The 18,272-nt window shown below is 44.1% G+C and overlaps 1 protein-coding gene across 1 annotated transcript in view; it reads left to right on the forward strand.

Annotated features, from left to right (window-relative positions):
• Positions 1-897: 897 nt before the first annotated feature.
• The window catches only part of NECAB2 (N-terminal EF-hand calcium binding protein 2), a 386,434-nt gene continuing 369,059 nt past the window's right edge, over positions 898-18,272 (forward strand). Inside the window, exon 1 of the mRNA XM_006133911.5 lies at positions 898-1,175. Within this exon, the coding sequence (XP_006133973.1) occupies positions 951-1,175 (225 nt within the window). The 5' untranslated portion in view covers positions 898-950. The remainder of the gene's footprint in view (positions 1,176-18,272) is intronic.

Here is an 18,272-nt window from a genome sequence, read left to right on the forward strand (position 1 = left end):
GCCAGGGCTGGGGGCCAGGGCTCTTGGGTTCTGGCCCTAGAGGTAGCAGAGGAATGGGGGATGGGGTCCAGGGCTGGGGGCCAGGGCTCTTGGGTTCTGGCCCTAGAGGTAGCAGAGGAATGGGGGATGGGGTCCAGGGCTGGGGGCCAGGCTCTTGGGTTCTGGCCCTACAGGCGGCAGAGGAATGGGGGCTGGGGGCCAGGGCTGGGGGCCAGGCTCTTGGGTTCTGGCCCTACAGGCGGCAGAGGAATGGGGGATGGGGTCCAGGGCTGGGGGCCAGGCTCTTGGGTTCTGGCCCTAGAGGTAGCAGAGGAATGGGGGATGGGGTCCAGGGCTGGGGGCCAGGCTCTTGGGTTCTGGCCCTACAGGCGGCAGAGGAATGGGGGATGGGGTCCAGGGCTGGGGGCCAGGGCTCTTGGGTTCTGGCCCTAGAGGTAGCAGAGGAATGGGGGATGGGGTCCAGGGCTGGGGGCCAGGCTCTTGGGTTCTGGCCCTACAGGCGGCAGAGGAATGGGGGCTGGGGGCCAGGGCTGGGGGCCAGGCTCTTGGGTTCTGGCCCTACAGGCGGCAGAGGAATGGGGGCTGGGGGCCAGGGCTGGGGGCCAGGCTCTTGGGTTCTGGCCCTACAGGCGGCAGAGGAATGGGGGATGGGGTCCAGGGCTGGGGGCCAGGCTCTTGGGTTCTGGCCCTAGAGGCGGCAGAGGAATGGGGGCTAGTGCCTAGGGCTGGGAGCCTGGGTGCTGAGGAAGGGGCCGAGGGCTGCAGCGCCGACCACCCCGCATAAAGCAGCGTCCCCCACTCTCCCTCCCGGGGGACCCCTGAACCCGGCCCGGCTGCTCCCCCGGGAGTGCGCAGGGAGGGGTTTGCGGGCGAGCCGCGGGCGGCTGTCAGGGTGATGCAGCCTGTGTGGGAGGGGATACCCCGGCTCCAGCATGAGGACTGTGTGAAAGATGTGCGAGCAGGCAGCGCGCTACTGCAGGGAGAGCGTCCACAAGATCCTCCACAAGCAGCAGCCGCAGCTCCGGGGGCTGGACGGGCTGCTCCGCTGGATAGTCACCAAGATGAGCGACAAGAGCATCCTCTCGGAGCGGGAGCTGCCGCTGGAGGGGCAGGCGGCCGCCGGGCAGGGCTTCTGCCCCCCGGAGCAGAGGAAAGGCACCTCGGTCATCCTGGATGTGAGTTCCCGCAGGGCACGGGCAGCAGCGAAGGGGCCCGGGCCGGTGCGAAGAGCCGCAAAGTGGGGGCGCTGCGAGCTGCCCCCGGGCCCCCTTCGCACGGCCCCGCTTCCGGCTCTGCAGCAGCGAGGCCGGGCAGGGAGCAGGTGGGGACCCGGGCGGGGTGGGTCTTGCTGGGGCCGCAAATCTTGCCAGGCTGGGTGCAGCTGGGAGGCGAGCGGCCCCGGGCCTGCGGGCTGAGCGGGAGCTGCTGAGCCCGGGGCAAGGCGGCCGGGTCAGTGGGGCAGCCCTGAGATCTCCATCCCTCCCGCGCCTGTGGCTGCCAGGAGTCGCCACCGAGCAGCCCGGGACAGTGCCCCCGGCCCGGGCTCACTAGGGGCGTTCAGTGCCCGAGCCAGCCTCGGCTTGCGGGGGAGCCGCCTCGAGCGCCTTTCTGCCGTGTCAGTGTCTCCCTCCCCCTTCTGTCGCCGGGACAGTCCCGGCTTTTCCTCCCAGCGTGCCTGCCGACCTGCAAAGAATCTGGTGTGTGGCTCAAAGCTGCAGGGAGAGATGGGAGCCAGAAAGAGTGAAATCGAGGTGGCCCCTCCATTCAGACCAATATGTTAAGGCAAACACCTGCTCTGCAGTTTGAGATTAGATCCATGAGGCTTGTTTGTGCTCTTTTCTGGGCAGGTTCTGGCACTTTTACAACACTGAAACCGAAGAATAGTTCCAGGGTTCCCAAGCATGGATTAAATTGCTTGTTTATCGGTGTGATGGAATTGCACTTCAGTTTTGGGAAATGGACTATCACATCCAATATATTCTTATTGAAAATTTAAAAAAAGCACAATACATGGCGTTTTTTCTGGTACATTTCCTACAGTGAAATTATAGTTTTCAGTTGAGGTGCATATATCTCTGGGGATACACAGAGGGCTTCATTTAGATACTAACCTAGTTTTACAATAGGCTCCAAAAAGCACTAGTAAGATCAGTAGAAACTAAAATTTCATACAATGACTGATTTATACTGCTTTATCTCCTATACAGTGAAATGTAAGGACAATGCTTATATTCCAATTGATTTATTTTATGGTGCAAATGATTATTTTATGGCATAAATGATAAATACAGAAAAGTTGCTTGATGGTGCAGTGACACTTTTTGTACGTTTCTCTGATTTTATAAGTCGTTTTTAAGTGAGGTGAAACTTGGGGGTACACAAGACAAATCAGAGTCCTGAAAGGGATTCAGTAGTTTGGAGAGGCTGGGAGCCACTGCTAAATAGTGGATGTTTTTGAATGTTAAGCCTCACATGAGTTTGATGATTTGGCATTTAAAGGTACATTAAGCATTAGATATTTCAATCTACATGAAATCTGTGTGGCTATGTCTGCACAGCAGCATTATTTAGGAATCACTGATGTTATTCTGAAATAACAATGAGTGTGTCTACACTGCAAGCCATATTTTGAAATAATGGCAAGTCGAAGGATTTCTTACTCCAACTCCTGTAACACTCATTTTATGGGGAGTAAGGGAAGTCAAAGGAAGAGTGTTCTTTCTTTTACTTCCTGCTGGGTAGACAGAACCAAAAGTCCAATTAAAATATTTCTACTTTAGTTACACAATTGATATAGCTCAAGTTGCATAATTGAATTTGGCTTTTACCCTGCTGTGTAGACTTGCCGTATTTGAGATACTTAAATGTGAAAGAAAAGTATAGGACATATTAATTGTAATAAAATCCTTGACAGTAAGGGATACATAGTAAATGAGTTCATTCCAACCTTTGGGGTAGATTTCTTCTCTCAACTAAGCAAAAAATTAGCATATTCTTACATTAAGCAGAAGTTTTTTAAAAAGGGAATTTGTTACAGAATAAAATAACTATTAATCTCCCAAGGCTCAGGCAAGTAAATTTCAGACAGGAATTAAATTTAATTTAGTAATTAAATGAATAACTTGGGGGAAACATAGCCATTCTGTATCAGGCATGAATTCTAGATTCCTTTGAAAAATAAAGGTGATTACACAGATTACCTTTTGCAGTGTTCTTTTCTTGAGCGGTTAGGACATGTTCTCATTATGTGCGTCATGATGCTTGTTAAATATAATTAGGTTTTCTCAAATTTTCTTCTCTGCTGTTCTTATGACTATAATAATCTCAATTTTTAATCATAGAATCCTAGTATAAGAACTTAGGTAATTTAACAATCTTTACATCTCATGTTTATCCATAGTCCTATTTCATACCAGATAAATAACTTGCACCTCTACAAGTAAACTTTGAAACTTTTCTTAATAGCATTTTCACCAAAAATATAGAACTCTCTGAAGAATAGTGAAACGAAAAATTAAGGACAGGTATATTATGACTTTCACACAGTTGTTTTTAGCACATGCAAGTAGTTTGTGACATTTATGTCAGTATTGTTATGGAATGTGTATTTAATACTTTTTAATATTTTCTGTTAGCTGTTTTAGTAAATTATTTGCATTTAAATGGAATTAAAAGAGAACAGAGTTGAGGGGGGGGGGGGGGGGGACAGTACAGGCAACTCCTGAAGAAAATATAATGAAAACTGTTATATTATAGTTTCTGATATGGTGGCATGTAATAAATAAAACATACACATCAGTTTTGCAGTCTTCCATCTTTAAAAAAATATAACCATAAACCTGTAGTGATCATAAAAAAATAGCTAGTAGCTAGAGTCTGTTAATATCCCTGAGTCCAAACCAACAATATCTCTTCTATACTAGTCCATAGATTTCCTGACAAATCTTATTGAATCATGCCATAATCCACAACAGGCATTGGCACCTGCAAGAGACAACAAAACTCACTTTATTTGTGATCTAAGCCCAATTCTGGGCTCAAATTGAAAGAGACGATGGGTTTATGAGTTAATTAGTTGTGTCAAATTAATCTTCTTCTGATTGTCTTTGGCCTAAGTAATACAATTAAATGTTGCTCCCAATCTACATTTTAGTGGGCTGCCATTTAGAAATATTTGATGTATAACATCTAATCAACTAATGTGTTTTTGTGGATCTGATTTTTTTCTCTCCATCTACTGAAAATGGTTACCTGTGATACCAGCATAGATGATACAGTCACTCAAACAACAGTATTTTGCCCTGACCAGGTGCCCCATAGGTGGAAAATATTGTCACAGTTTTAAAACACACATTAATGTTAAGTTCCATTAAATGTCCTAATTTTTTTAAAATGGAAAAAGAAGATATTTGATATGAGAAATATAAACTTGTAAAATTTTGCAACCACAGAAAAATGAAACAAATGATAATGCACGCCACATTCATCTGTATCTGAATCATTGTTTTGCTTTTCAGTTAGATCGGCTTTTTTGCATTATCTCTTATGTGTTTGAAAGTAGAATTGGGTGAATTCTACAAAATCATTTCAGCATTTTTTTTTTTTTTGTTCTTTAAATGTTTGCTTTATCTTGGTTATTTATAACTATAGCAAATACTTCACCGGAACTTCCACTATCATAGTTTCTTTGCAAGAATCTCCTGAGACAGTTCTCACGCAACAGAGCTTACAATCGAGACAAATTAGACAAAGGATGGGGGAAATGAAATATTATCTCCATTTTACAGATCTGAAACTTAGGGTGCAATGAAATTTTTCAAAAAAAAGTCTGTAGGAGAGCTGGGAATGGAATTTGTGGTTCCCCAGTGCTTTTCTAATGACCTAACCATAAGCTCATCCTTCCTCTCAGTAGTTTATGCCCTTTATGTCCTTGCTTTCCATGAACTTTTATTCTACCAACTGTTTGATAAAAATAAATTTAAGATCACACATTCGGATTCTCATGGAAGAAACTTATTCTCTTTCTAGGAGCATTAGCACCAGAAAGTTCCATTAATTCATGCAGGGAATAAAATATACCATATGACTTATTTGACTAGTCACAACTAAGTAACATAGTTTGAATTCTGAGAAGAAAACTGTAGAATAAATGATATGTGAAACAATTAATTAAATGTATTTGAATACCAAATCCAAGCAAATCACAACCTGTTCACTGGCAACTAAAAAATCAGATGATTAAAATTGTTTATTGTGGCTTATGAATTAGTCACTCAGCTCAAATGCCTGTTCTGAAACTTACAAAATATCCATGTTACTTATTTCCATTATCTTTATTCTTTTGCTTGCTCTGAATTTCCTTTGACTCATGCATCCCTGATACCCTTTCTTCAAGTTCAGAGCAACTATCTAGGCATTTAAGAAATAAGTACTGTGCAGGCAGCAAGATAAAAAATGCATGTGCAATATACCTTCCACATAGAATGGTGTTGGAATGCAGCTTTTTTTGGCATGACTATTTGACTGAATCTACAAATTTAACTTTTTACTTTACACATTTACTAGATGACTTAAGAAAATGACTTAATAAAAGCCCCCACATAGAATATAATGGACTATTTAATACCAATTTGGAAGCTGATATGACCTGTTGGGCTTAGTAGAAGATTCCTATGTTATCTTCTTGTTAATTTGTTACTTACTCATGGCCTCTTTTTGCTATGCCATAGTAACAGGAGCCCTGTAAAGACAATGGCGTGGATAGGGAAGGGGAGAATTGGGGATTGTCTGTTATTTATAAGTGATCCCTTGATGTGATTATTAAAAAACATTGATGGTTATGAAGAAACTGCCCTATGCTAAACCACAACAAGGCAATGGCAGTCATGTGGGACCTTGGAGATCAAGGAAGGATAAAATGGAGGAGGTAGAACTGGCAAGATCTCACAGTCTCCATCGGGAACATGACATACATTGTTTAAGGTCCACATTTTCCTTGCAGTATATTTTTAAGTTTCACACCAGGCTCTTGTACATCCTTTTGGGTGAATAAAATAGTTGATAGTGTTCAAAGGTGTAGTTTAAGATTCTGGCATTCCAGGTGTTAAAATATAACACAAAATTGCAGATTAAATTTAAACTGCATGATTCTATTTGCACCTGTTTGTACTTTGATGCATAACAGCAATGTGAAGCATATCTGGAATTGGTAATTTTGTATAATATGCCATATCCATAGTACATAATACCAGTGATCTCTGAGCAGTCTTTTTGGGGAGCACCCAACTTAACAAATACAAATCTTCCCCATGGATCAATTATTTATAACATTTGAGCATGTAGTTTACTAAATTGTTCTTTGTGATTCCCAGATGGGATGGTAACTACATTAAGATGGTACTGCAGCATTCATTCTAGCTATCAGTATTTGATCCAGTACTAGTACCCAAGCATTCCAAACCTCATGAATTTGGCCAACCAAAGTTCTGATCCTTCCTTCCTTCCTTTCTTCTCTCTCACAAACGCCATGTAAAACTTAAATTGGAAGAAATGCTGGCAGCAGACATATCTAGAGAGAACCATTTATAATTCTGCCTGATCAGAACGCAGACCCCATTTACAGAGCTTTGCTATCAATTGCTTCCTGCACTTCTGCTTTTTTATTAAAAGCACAACAGTAGTGGCTGAAGTTAACACCAAAACAAAGCTATAATTGAATTAATCATATTAATAGCATAGCTTAATTCATAGATAAAATAGCATCAAACGGTGATGATCAACATTGAACTTTAGGCAGGTGGGTCCCATGCAGTTTAAATACATGGGGTCAGATTTTTATAAGAGCCCATTTCCCACTTGACATGCTATTAAGTGCCCATCTTTCAAAAGTGCTCAGCCAGATTTCACAAAAGCTCACATATGATAGGCTGTGCTCCCTTGAAAACCTGGCCCATAAAGTAGATTGACTAGTGGAACAATGTTCTCTCCATTTTCTAACACTTCTGATTAGGGATTGCTTCTTGTCAATCTCTTTCCATATTTCCCAGTTCTTTATTAATCCGCTCTATATCCAAATAATACCTTAAATGACACTTTCAAAACTTCTTTTATTGACTTCAATGGGGCTGCATAGATGTAACATTGGGAAGAATTTGGTTTCTGTCTAGCAGTGACTTCCCAAATGCAAAACAAAGAACCAACATTTTTAGCAATTCTTTCTCTCTCTCCCCTAGTCTCTAATCTAACTCTAACTATTAATCTCATTTGCAATATTTTTTCCTACTCCCCTTTTGCCTGGCTCTGTTCTCCTCCTCTGTTTTTTAATTTATTCATTTTTCTCCTCTCCTCTCCCCTTCAACCTTGAAACTCGGATCATTTCTCTCTGAGAATGTCCTTTCTTTTCAGCCTCCACTTATAAACTCTGAAAGCTTTCCAGTTTCTCAGAACACCCTGACCTCAACAGTGTTAATGTGATCCAGGAGGCGGAGAGCAGGGGAGAGTAGAGAGGAGCAGAGGTCAGCTAAAGATTGGGCACAATATACATATTCAGGTATAATTTCTCAACTTCAGGACCACTCATATGCCCTGTAAGATTGAGTGGTTGATCTAAGGCCAGTTCCTGTTCTACATCTTCCTGCACCACTGTTGTCTTGACTTTCTGGTTGGTTTTCTTGTTGGGGGCAAAGAAGTAAAAGGACCTAGAGCTCCCCCAAGGTCAGAGGAGAAGTTCCCTGTGGGAATGCTATACAGTTAGTGTATTGGGATGTGGGCAGGAGAGGGATCTTGCATCGCTGTCTGTATGGTGTCTGTTCTGTGCAGTAATAAAAGGCCATCAGATCTTTCACTAGTACTAAAATATTGAAAGTAAAAATAAAATGCTCCACTGAACAATATGGAGGGTGGACTCCTCTGTATCTGGTCTGGAATTCATTGAGACTTCCAGTGCAGGATCTAGCCACACATGGAAAAGCTCCCTTTGAAAATTAATAGGAAGGGTGAAGCATAAATGATCCCTTTTCCCAACACAACACCTGCTTTGGGAAAAGGTTGCCATAGCAAGCTAACATTTCACACCTGCAAGTCAATGAAGCTTGGAGTTGAAGTACAGATGATGTTAAACCATAGATATCTATGGGACAATTAAATCCAACATATCTTTGTGTGGAAGTGTCCTTTTGAAACCTCCCCTCATATTCAGCTGTTATGAAATTGTACCTTTTGAAGTGTCACTTAGATCCTTGCTGAATGCATAGGTAGCCTCCTCCCCCCACCCCCCCACCCCATACCCTCTTTCCTAGGAAAAAGAAAAGGAGAGGATAGTATCCTTTGTAATCCAGCTATTAACAGCCCTTCTGCAGATGCTTGTTCTGGTCTAGCTGTGCCATCTTAGTATCATATCTCTTTGCACTAATAGCACTTCTTGATACCCTGTAAGATTCACATCTACCTGATAATTCAACAAGTAGGAAGGAGACAGAGTGCATAGGTACTTGCATTGCTAAGAAGACAACCAGAACTGATGGTAGTGGGAGCAAGAAAAATCTTTAAAGATCATGGTGGGTGGAAAGTGTCTGTAACTGAATTAATATTGGAAAACAAATGAGTGAATGCAAATGAGCATAAGAATTCCTTTGAGAGGTGAGCAATTGAAGGGACTAGAGGCCAGATTTGAAATCTCTACTAAATCCCTTTGTGGTGCTCTGGCTTAATTTGCTTTCTGAGGGTACCTCTGACAATGGGACTCTAGTGGCATGTCTACCCTTGGCTGCCAGAAGCCATCAACATCCCGATACAACTTAGAGCAGCCCTGAGCCTGCTTTTGGTTGGTCCCAAATCATGGTGTACCATCCACCTTTTGAGCCCCCCCCCCTCGGGTCCTGCAGTGATCACATTCTTATTTATTCTTGGATCTCAACTTTTAATATTCTAATCATCTGAAGAAGTGAGTTGTGCCCACGAAAGCTCATGATACCATCTACATGTTTTGTTAGTCTTTAAGGTGCGGCTAGACTATTAGTTATTTTTTAAGTTTTTCTGGTTACAGACTAATTTGGCTTCCACTCTGAAGCGTATGAAAATCTTGCCAGCCACCTCTGAAATGTAGTCACTGCCCATCTCTTACACGTTTCCCCCCCAAAAGGTTTCCTGCCCTAGTGCATGAATTCTATAGAAATTCACTGTTAGAAAATGGAAAACCCTTTCTTCCTGCAGGAAAGGTGTCCATTTTATGTTTTGGGATTGTCTCTTAGCCAGGTGAAACTGCAAGGGGAATATAAATTAGGCAGGGGATAAATACTGAAATAAGAACTTGTCTGGGACACCTTGGTTTGCAATCCATGGTCTTGTGAAAAGTAGGCTCTTCAGTAGGATAAGATCTGTAATGACTTAGGGCATGTCTATGTAACCCACACACCTAGTAGGTGTGGTTCACTATCTCATGCAGAGGCACTTAGACCACTTACAGTGCGAGGTAAGAACAGGGGAGCTCTACAGCCTAAGCTGAGAGCCTTCTGGCTTTTTGCTCAAGCGGTCCCAGAGTACTAAGCTCCAGAAGTTCCCGATTCAAATCTGCCTGGTGGCAGTTACATCTACACTGCAGCAGGAAGCATGCTTCCCTGTGCAACGAGGCTGGTGTGTTACCTCTGCTGGAGCTTAGCACTCTACAAATAGTGGTGTAGTCAGGGGAGACAGTGTAAGTTAGTAGCCTGACTATGTACCTAGGGAGCTCTGGGTGGGTGGCTAGCCTGAAATGCCGCCCATGCCACCCCTGGCTTTACTGCTATTTTCAGTGTGCTAGCTCTCCTTGAGCTAATGTGTATGTCTGCTCACACTGGGAAGTATGCGCTTAGCTGCAGCATAGAGGTCCCCTGAGTAGTTTCTCCTGAAAACAGTATCCCCAAAATAGAGGCCCAGAATGCCACGTGGGACAATATTTCAGTGTTCAGAGGAAGGTGTGCAATGACTGAGTCACCTCTTCCCTTTTTTCTGTGGGAGTTGGTGACGTTGGCTGACCATATCAGCCCATGCGTAGCTCCTGAGGGCCAAAAACTGTGTGGCTGCTGGGTCTTATTGTTTTTATGTGAATAATGGAAGAAGCATCGTTCCTCCTGCAATCATGAGATGGGCGTTTACCTACAACGGTCTGGGTGGGAGAGCTAAGGAAAGATTTATTTTGCCACACCTGATTCAGAAGCAGAAACCTCACAGTACCACTCTCCATGGATCTCATGAAGCGCCAAGGTTAATTTAATGAGAGAGTAATTCGGAAAGACCGTCGCAGTATTGTGCATGTACAGAAAGTTAATAATACAGATAACACAGGGGTGGGCAATAATTTTTAATAGGGGGGCCTCTCCACGATTTTGGGAAGTGGTCAAGGGCTGCACTTCTATAGAGGGAGTGTGGAGTCTAGAATGGAAGTTGGATGAAGAAGGGAGCTTGGCGTAAGCGTCTGGGGTACAGGAGGGGGTGTGGAGTCTGAGTGGGAGTTTGGGTGAAGGAGAGGGTTGTGATCCAGGGCAGGACTTGAGGTGCAGGGTCCAGGAGGGGGTAAGGGCGCAGGAGAGGATTCTAGCCTGGGGGAGGGCTCTAGCAGGGGGTACAGGGTCTGGGAGGGAGTTGTGACCTGGTAGAAGGGGGTGCAGAGGGTTTGGGTGGTGTCCAGGGGTAGGGGAATGGGGTACAGTGTCAGGGAGAGGGTATAGGTGCAGGAGAAAATTCTGACCTAAGGGAGGGTTATAGGAGGGGCTGAAGGGTTTGGAAGGGAATTGTGACCTGGGAGAAGGAGGAAAGGTTTTGGGTGGTGGCCTGGGGCAGGTAGTTGGGGGGAAAGAGGGGTGGGGTGCTAGAAGCAGGCTCTGGCTAGGAGACACTTACCTATTGGCCAGTGGGAAAATTGGCCAATGGGAGCTGAGAGATTTTACTGGGGGGTGGGAGGAGTGTGCAAAGTCTCCCTCGTTTCTCCTGGGAAGTCCAGAGTGGAGAGCAGCCTGCTATTCAATGAGTGAGCTGCTCTCTGTGTAAGGGTTTTGGCGGGGTGGCCACAGGCTGGATCCAGTGACTAAGCAGGCCAGATCCAGTCTGCTGGAAGCCTCGTGCCCACTCCTGAGATAACTACTGATGAGACTTTTTTAATATAACTGAACATTTTAATTTTCTTTTTTGCCCTCTTCCCTAGAGGCTCCTTCAGTGGATTTTGTCACACCTTGCTTATTCTTCTGTAATAGCATAGGAAATGAAACTGCTATTGAATCGTGATTTTTTTATTTTATTTTAACCTTTCAGCCCATCATATTAACCTTCTGCAGGAATAATAAAAACCCCACAGGAAGTATAATAACTTTTTGACTTAAGGAAGTGATTGTGAGAAATGAGTGTAATTGCCAAGAAAACCATAATTAAGCAACCTCCAGTGTTGGCAGATTTGTACCCCAAAGCTTTGAGGGCATGCTAGGCAGAATTGATTATTTACACTATAAAACCTGATTTTTCCAGATGGTTAGTATTGCAGCTGCTTTAAACTGCTTAAGGGTGAAATTAGTGGTTTAGTTTTTTAAAAAAGTTGTCATCCCAAATATTATTGTAAAAATATGTGAAGCTGCTGCTTATAAGAAAAATAAAGACATAATTTAATTTCTGTTTTACCTGTGCTTTTTTTTTTGGCCAGTCTTTAAAGTAAAGGCTAATTTTACTACCAAAAAAAAAAAAAAAAGCTTTTGAGCTCAGCTGGTTGCTAAAATGGACTAGTGCCCTGTTAATATTTTGTAAACAATTGTTTATGGCTTGCGTAACGGCAGTGAAGTCAGTGGATTTGCACAATGGATTAACTTACCCAAATCTTTAGGCTAATACATTTAGAAAACTGTTGGAGAATCATATGCTGAATGTGATAAAGGCAGTATTTTTGTTTCAGAAAGAATATGCTGTTTATTTCTTGAAAATGGCAGGTGAGCCTGACAATCAGAGAACTAGAGGGAATGGGATGGAGAGGACATTCCTAATCATCTGAGTCCATGCCTAAGTAACGTAAGCATGTATGCTTTCCTGGACTCCCAGTGGTCACACGCTGGTCTCAGTCATTGGGATGAAGCTAATGGGGCCACATGCATGGTATTAAGGGCAGAATTTATCCATTAATATTCAGTCTCCTCTAGTTCTTGTGACCTCCAGTAAAGTTGCCTTGACAAAGTCTAAGTGACTTCTGCTAAGTTTAAAATGGCACAAACAATGTCTCTGCAAATCCAGAGAGATCACACTTTGCAATAGATGCAGTTCTACAGCACGCTTTTTGCAGGAACTGACCCGGAGGGAAAGGATCCAGGTGTTTCTCTCTTCGTAATATTTCTGGTTGGGTGACAGGTCAAAATGATGCTCCGATCTCAAAGTTTTGGTACTGTGGGACCTTTGTGTCAAGGGGTTATAATTGAGTCCCCCAATCTGTTTTTTACAGCCCAGACTAACCAGGGCATCGGGGCTCAAATACCACCATGAGGGGCAAGCCTATAAAAGCAGGGTGACATTCCTCCTTACATTTTATGTTTCCATTCTCCAGCTCTGCATTGAATTGAATGGAGCCCTCAGCTTAGCCATATTCCTGGTCTTTCACAACTCCTCCTAGATGTAGTCCCCTGGATTAAGACAATCTGGAGACATAGGCACATCCTGACAACGAACCTGTCTAGGCTCCGGCTCTGCCTCCTTGCACTGTCACATGTTTTTGGTGGTGCGGTTGTCCTCCCATCCCAGAAAGACTGAGGCAATCGCACATGGGTCCTTTCTTGACAGTAGGGCTCCTCTTTCTTTGGAAGTCACAGAGATAACAGCCCCAGTTCCCTCTCTCCTCCCTCCCCGCCCCTATCCCAGAGAGGCAGGGGTAGCAGCAGAGTCCCTACAGAGCTTATCCCTGCTGCTGGGGTGTATCTGGATGAATGGTGCTTCTCTCCTGTCACACACACACACTGTTGGCAGGGTACGAAGGAGGCATCCAAAGCAGTACTTTTGGGAATTAATACCCCATTGAGACAAATGATGGCAGCTCATTGATTAATCTCCTGTCATGTTTTCAAACCCTTTCTTAACCTTGAGGGCAAAGAGCTTCCTGTTACAAAACATTAAATCTTAACTTCTGATATAATCCCTGACTCCAGGATCTGGAGCCCCATGTACAGGCCAGTAGCCTTAATCCAGATCTGATCCCTTTTTTTTTTTTTTTTTTTTGTAGCCATGTCCCTTCAGTCCCGTTCTCCATCTTGACTGCCTGTCTTCCTAAACATTCTAGTCTGGGTCACTTTCACAGCTAATCCAATTCCACCATCAGTGACTACTGCAATCAGTGTTGATAGAGTGAAGAATTTGCTTGTAACGATTTAAGAAAGGGAATTGCTGTGTTAAGGATCCACAGAGGCACTTCCAAAGCAGTTCTGTATTATCAATAGTTTTGTAATGGAGGATTTATGTTTATAGAAACGTGAGTGCATTTTCTAAAACTGTAGTTCTGTTTTGAATATAATTCCATAGACAAGCTACACTGAGAATCAACAAATGACATTAAATAAATGTTTACAACTAGCAAACATGTAAAGTATGGCAAATTTAATACATCCTGGTTTGGAGGGAAGTGCAATACCCTAGCCACTACTTAAGCTGTGGACCAGAGCTGCTGATGGAGCAGCTAAGTGAAGGATTTCACTTCCTCACATGCTTGATCTTTGCACTCTCATGTGTTAGTGTGGCATTGGTTAGTGGTGGATTTGTGTTTACCAGAAGCACTAACTCATTAGCAGCCACTTCAGACTGCAGCCTAGACTGTGTTGGGAGTTGAGACCAGGGTCTGGATCTTGCCTCATGAACTGCCTCCTTTCCTTGTTATGCAATTACTTGAGTGTGATATATCAGAGGGATAGCCGTGTTAGTCTGAATCTGAAAAAGTGACAAGGAGTCCTGTGGCACCTTATAGACTAATGTATAGATGCTCCATTTCAACCGGAGAGGACACTGTCTCAATGACCTACTCACCTGCATCCTACTTCAGAAGACATTCAAATCTGCACTTGAAAGGGAATCCTCTGAACTGGCATTCATGCTAAAATTCGACACTCTCCGCAGGGGGCTGAACAAAGACCCCAGCTATCTTACCCATTCAAAGATAGCTTCCCCAATTATCACCTCTAATACTATTAACTCACAGACATCTACCCTTCCTCACCTCTAATATCATTAACTCACAGGCATTCACCTTCCTCCCCCCCCCCGCATCCCCCTTCTGTGATTTGTCCTTTTCATATGTGTTCATTTTTTTTAATTGTATCCTTTGGTATATATGGCTGTGACTATTTTCTTCCACTATTTGATCTGAGGAAGTGGGTCTGGCCCATGAAAGCTCATAATCTAATAAACCATCTTGTTAGTCTTTAAAGTGCTACAAAGTCCTGTATTTTGTTTCAGCTACACCAGACTAACACGGCTACATTTCTATCACCAATAAATCTGTTAGGGTATGTCTACACTACCCCGCTAGTTCGAACTAGCGGGGGTAATGTAGTCATCCACAGTTGCAAATGAAGCCCGAGATTTGAATTTCCTGGGCTTCATTTGCATGAAGCCGGCCAGCGCCATTTTTAAATGCCGGCTAGTTCGGAGTCCGTGCCGCGTGGCTACATGCAGCACGAACTAGCTAGTTTGGATTAGGCTTCTAATCCGAACTAGCTGTACACCTCGTTCCACTGTACACCTGAGCTGGGTCATGTTTTGCACTTAATCCGTCCTTGAACATATTGTTTATGTTTGAGAAAGTCTGGTCTTCTATATGGGACTTTTCCCCCTAGACTATACTCTCAATAATATATTTCTCAGGGCAATAAATTTGGAGGAAAATCTTTTCTTCTTTGGATTTCAATGAGATGAGAACCAAACCATCAAACAGTTCTTTACTTGTCCTAAAACATTGTTAAACAGCTACATTTCTTACTACTGTTTATTTTCCCTATCTGACCATCACGCTTTTAAGAAAAGAATACCTCATACATTACTACTTCTTCATTACAATTTATATAGCGTGTTTGATAATTGGAAGGAAGGAAGGAAATAAATCAGCATTTAAAACAAAAAAGTAACATCTGCTGATCCTGTGTGAGCAAGAAGAAAAGAGGAAAAGAAAAACATTGCATACCAGAGGCAACATGCAGTGGGTATTGTTTAGAGGGCTATTTCCAATGGCCCTGTGGATTAACCTGTCCTAGTCAAACAGACTAATCTCTTGATTTAGTCTTCTATTGTTTATTGTGCAGCTCCATACTATAACCCAGATACATGCAAAGCAATGTTACCCACTAAAATGATTGGATAGGTATGCCCTTTGCAGGCTGCCCAACATATGGCCCAGTTCTGAAAACCTGAAGTCAATGGGATCACAGGAAACCCACAAGAATGGGGCCTGGAATGGAGGACTTCTCTGACCTGCTCATTGTGGAGATGTCTCCTTAAGTCACTCCATTGGGTGTAGGGTTTACCCCTTCCATGGGACCATTTCTAAGGGATCAATTGCTGTCTAGGTCCATTTACACAGAAACTCAGCGTCAGCCCTGTCCCCAGTGCACCCTGCCCATGACTGGCAGAACTGATGACGTTTTAACAGAGGGCCCTGTGATGCTACTGTTCCGAAGGCCCAGTGATGTGATCTGTCAGGCCTCTGGCCTCCTCTGGAGCAGGGCTACCAACTTTCTAATCACACAGAACTGAACACCCTTGTCATGCCCCGCCCGCAAGGCCTCAACTCTGCTCATTCCATCCCCCTTGCCTCTGTTGCTTGCTCTCCCTCACTTGCTCATTTTCGCTTGACTGAAGCAAGGGTGCAGGGGGAGATGAGGGCTCTGGCTGGGGGTGTGATCTCCAGGATGAGGCTGCATGGAGCCCAGTAGAGAGCTGATCTTTTAATAAGTAGAGCTGCCAAGGTGCCTTTTTGGCCAGATGTTCCAGTTGAAAACTGGACACCTGGCACCCCTATGCTGAAGGCCACAGCACCGTGACAAACCCTGCTGATGGAAAAACCCACTTTTGAACACGCTGCCAACATGAGTATGCCAGTGGCTAAGATGGGCTGGGTGGAGACACTGACCAATTGGGAGCCAGCAGGCCAGTTAAGAAGTCTTGTCTCCTTCTTAGGGGTAATGTGAGGTATCACTAGGACAGGAGAGGAACTTCTCAGTGCTAGGTCAGAACCCATGGGCCAGGCCAGGGCCTATCTCTCAGCACGGCAGCTAAGCACTTACCTTTGAGGTTTACATTCTTTATTTAAAGGTATAGACATCCAAATTCAGATTTAAAAAAAAAATCTAACTGTTTAGAGACTGATGCCAAACTTATGGCAAGACCTCCATGTGCCAAACAGGCTAGGGGAAGGCAGAGAGCACCGGACAGTACCTTGTGGGGTTTCATAGGAGGGCTATGGAGCAACCCCACTTGCCACAAGCTCCCTTTAGGAAGGGATGCAAAAGTAAAACTGTAATGCTGCCCATATGCCTATTCAAATGGTAATTAAATCTTGTTGGGGTTGCAAAAGTGGATAGTTAACTCTCATGAACAGGCCTACTTGAATGGTTCGAGTATTCCCTGTGTGGCCAGGTGGAGGTGATTGCAAGAAGTGTCCTTCTCAGTATTTGATTGGGGTTTTCCCCCCCTAACCCTTTATTAAACAGGAACAGCAAGAGAGGTGGACGGGAAGCTAATTGAACTTATGAACCTCTTTACAGCTTGAGTTTGGATTTGTGCTGTGTGTGAATGAAGAGTTGGGTCCTTTGTTAATGCATACACATTGACCTTCTCTTGGTAAATGTCTGTGTGTGTGCATACTCTCCTAGGAGTTTTATGTTCATCCCACTGGCTGAACCTCAAAAATTATTTAAACTGAGGCTGAATTAAGCCCACTGGGTCCAGCTGATACTGGTTACACAAGACAAATCCTGCAGGGCCTGGATGTAGAAACTGCTAGTGGGCCAATCTCTGTTGCCTTCTCTCCAAGGCTTGAATTTTGAGAGTGGTTTTATTTTGGTAATGTGGAGCTTACTGTATTAGAAGTGGGGTGTCCATTCTTAATATTATAAAATATTGAGTCATTGTTTTTGTTCAGTGTCCATTTTGAGCTTTCTCTAGCAAAGGATAGGAGATATCTAGGTAGAACATTGATTTAATGTTAATTAAATAGTGTTAATTTAAGTAACACAGGGTATGTCTACACTGCCACTGTAGTTCAAACTAGGGTGGCGGTGTAGACATACCCACATTGTGCTGTTCTATTTGCCTCCTGCATTCCTCCTTTCATGCAGCACTTTCTCCTTTTTTTTTCTTTTTTTTAATGAATTTATGACTCAGAAAGTAAGAATTCATTTTATGACTGCCACGAGTTAACTGCTACAGCTGTTACTCCCTCCACAACAAAATCCTTCTGTTGTTTAGCAAAGTTCTCCTTTCTGGTCCAAAGTAACGAGCTCAGGCTTAAAGAGGAGATGATGATGATGATTTCCCTTTTCATACGGAATATGTGAATTTTGCAACAATATATGGAAAAGCCTGTGCTTCCAGTTATTTGTTTGAGTTACCTATGAAGACAATCTTCATATGAGTTCCTTGTTATTATTGCTGTGCCATGATGGCCACCTCCTTGGCACAAGCATTATATCTTCTCTCCTTGATCCAAAGCAAAATGTGCAGTTGATGCTTAACAACTAACACCAGTACTCACGGAGGGTATGTCTACACTACAAAGTTAGTTCGAACTAACGGACGTTAGTTCGAACTAACTTTAATAGGTGCTACACTAGCGCTCCGCTAGTTCGAATTTGAATCGAACTAGCGGAGCGCTTAGTTCGAACTAGGTAAACCTCATTTTACGAGGACTAACGCCTAGTTCGAACTAGCTAGTTCGAACTAAGGGCTGTGTAGCCCTTTAGTTCGAACTAGTGGGAGGCTAGCCCTCCCCAGGTTTCCCTGTTGGCCACTCTGGCCAACACCAGGGAAACTCTATGCCCCCCTCCCGGCCCCGGACCCCTTAAAGGGGCACGGGCTGGCTACGGTGCCCGTGCCAGGTGCAAGCCTGCCAGCACCCAGCTAGCAGACCCTGCACCTGGCACGGCACAGAGCCACCCACCCGATGCCCCCCAGCCCACCCCCTCTTGCCGGGACCAGGCTGGCGGCTCCCGGGAGCTTCCCCTGGACCGCAAGAGGCGGGCACCTTCCTGGGCTAGTGCGAACATCGTGGACCTCGTCCACGATCTCTGCAC

This window comes from Pelodiscus sinensis, chromosome 12 (assembly GCF_052426305.1).
Source record: "Pelodiscus sinensis isolate ZL-2025 chromosome 12, ASM5242630v1, whole genome shotgun sequence".
NCBI lineage: Eukaryota > Metazoa > Chordata > Testudines > Trionychidae > Pelodiscus > Pelodiscus sinensis.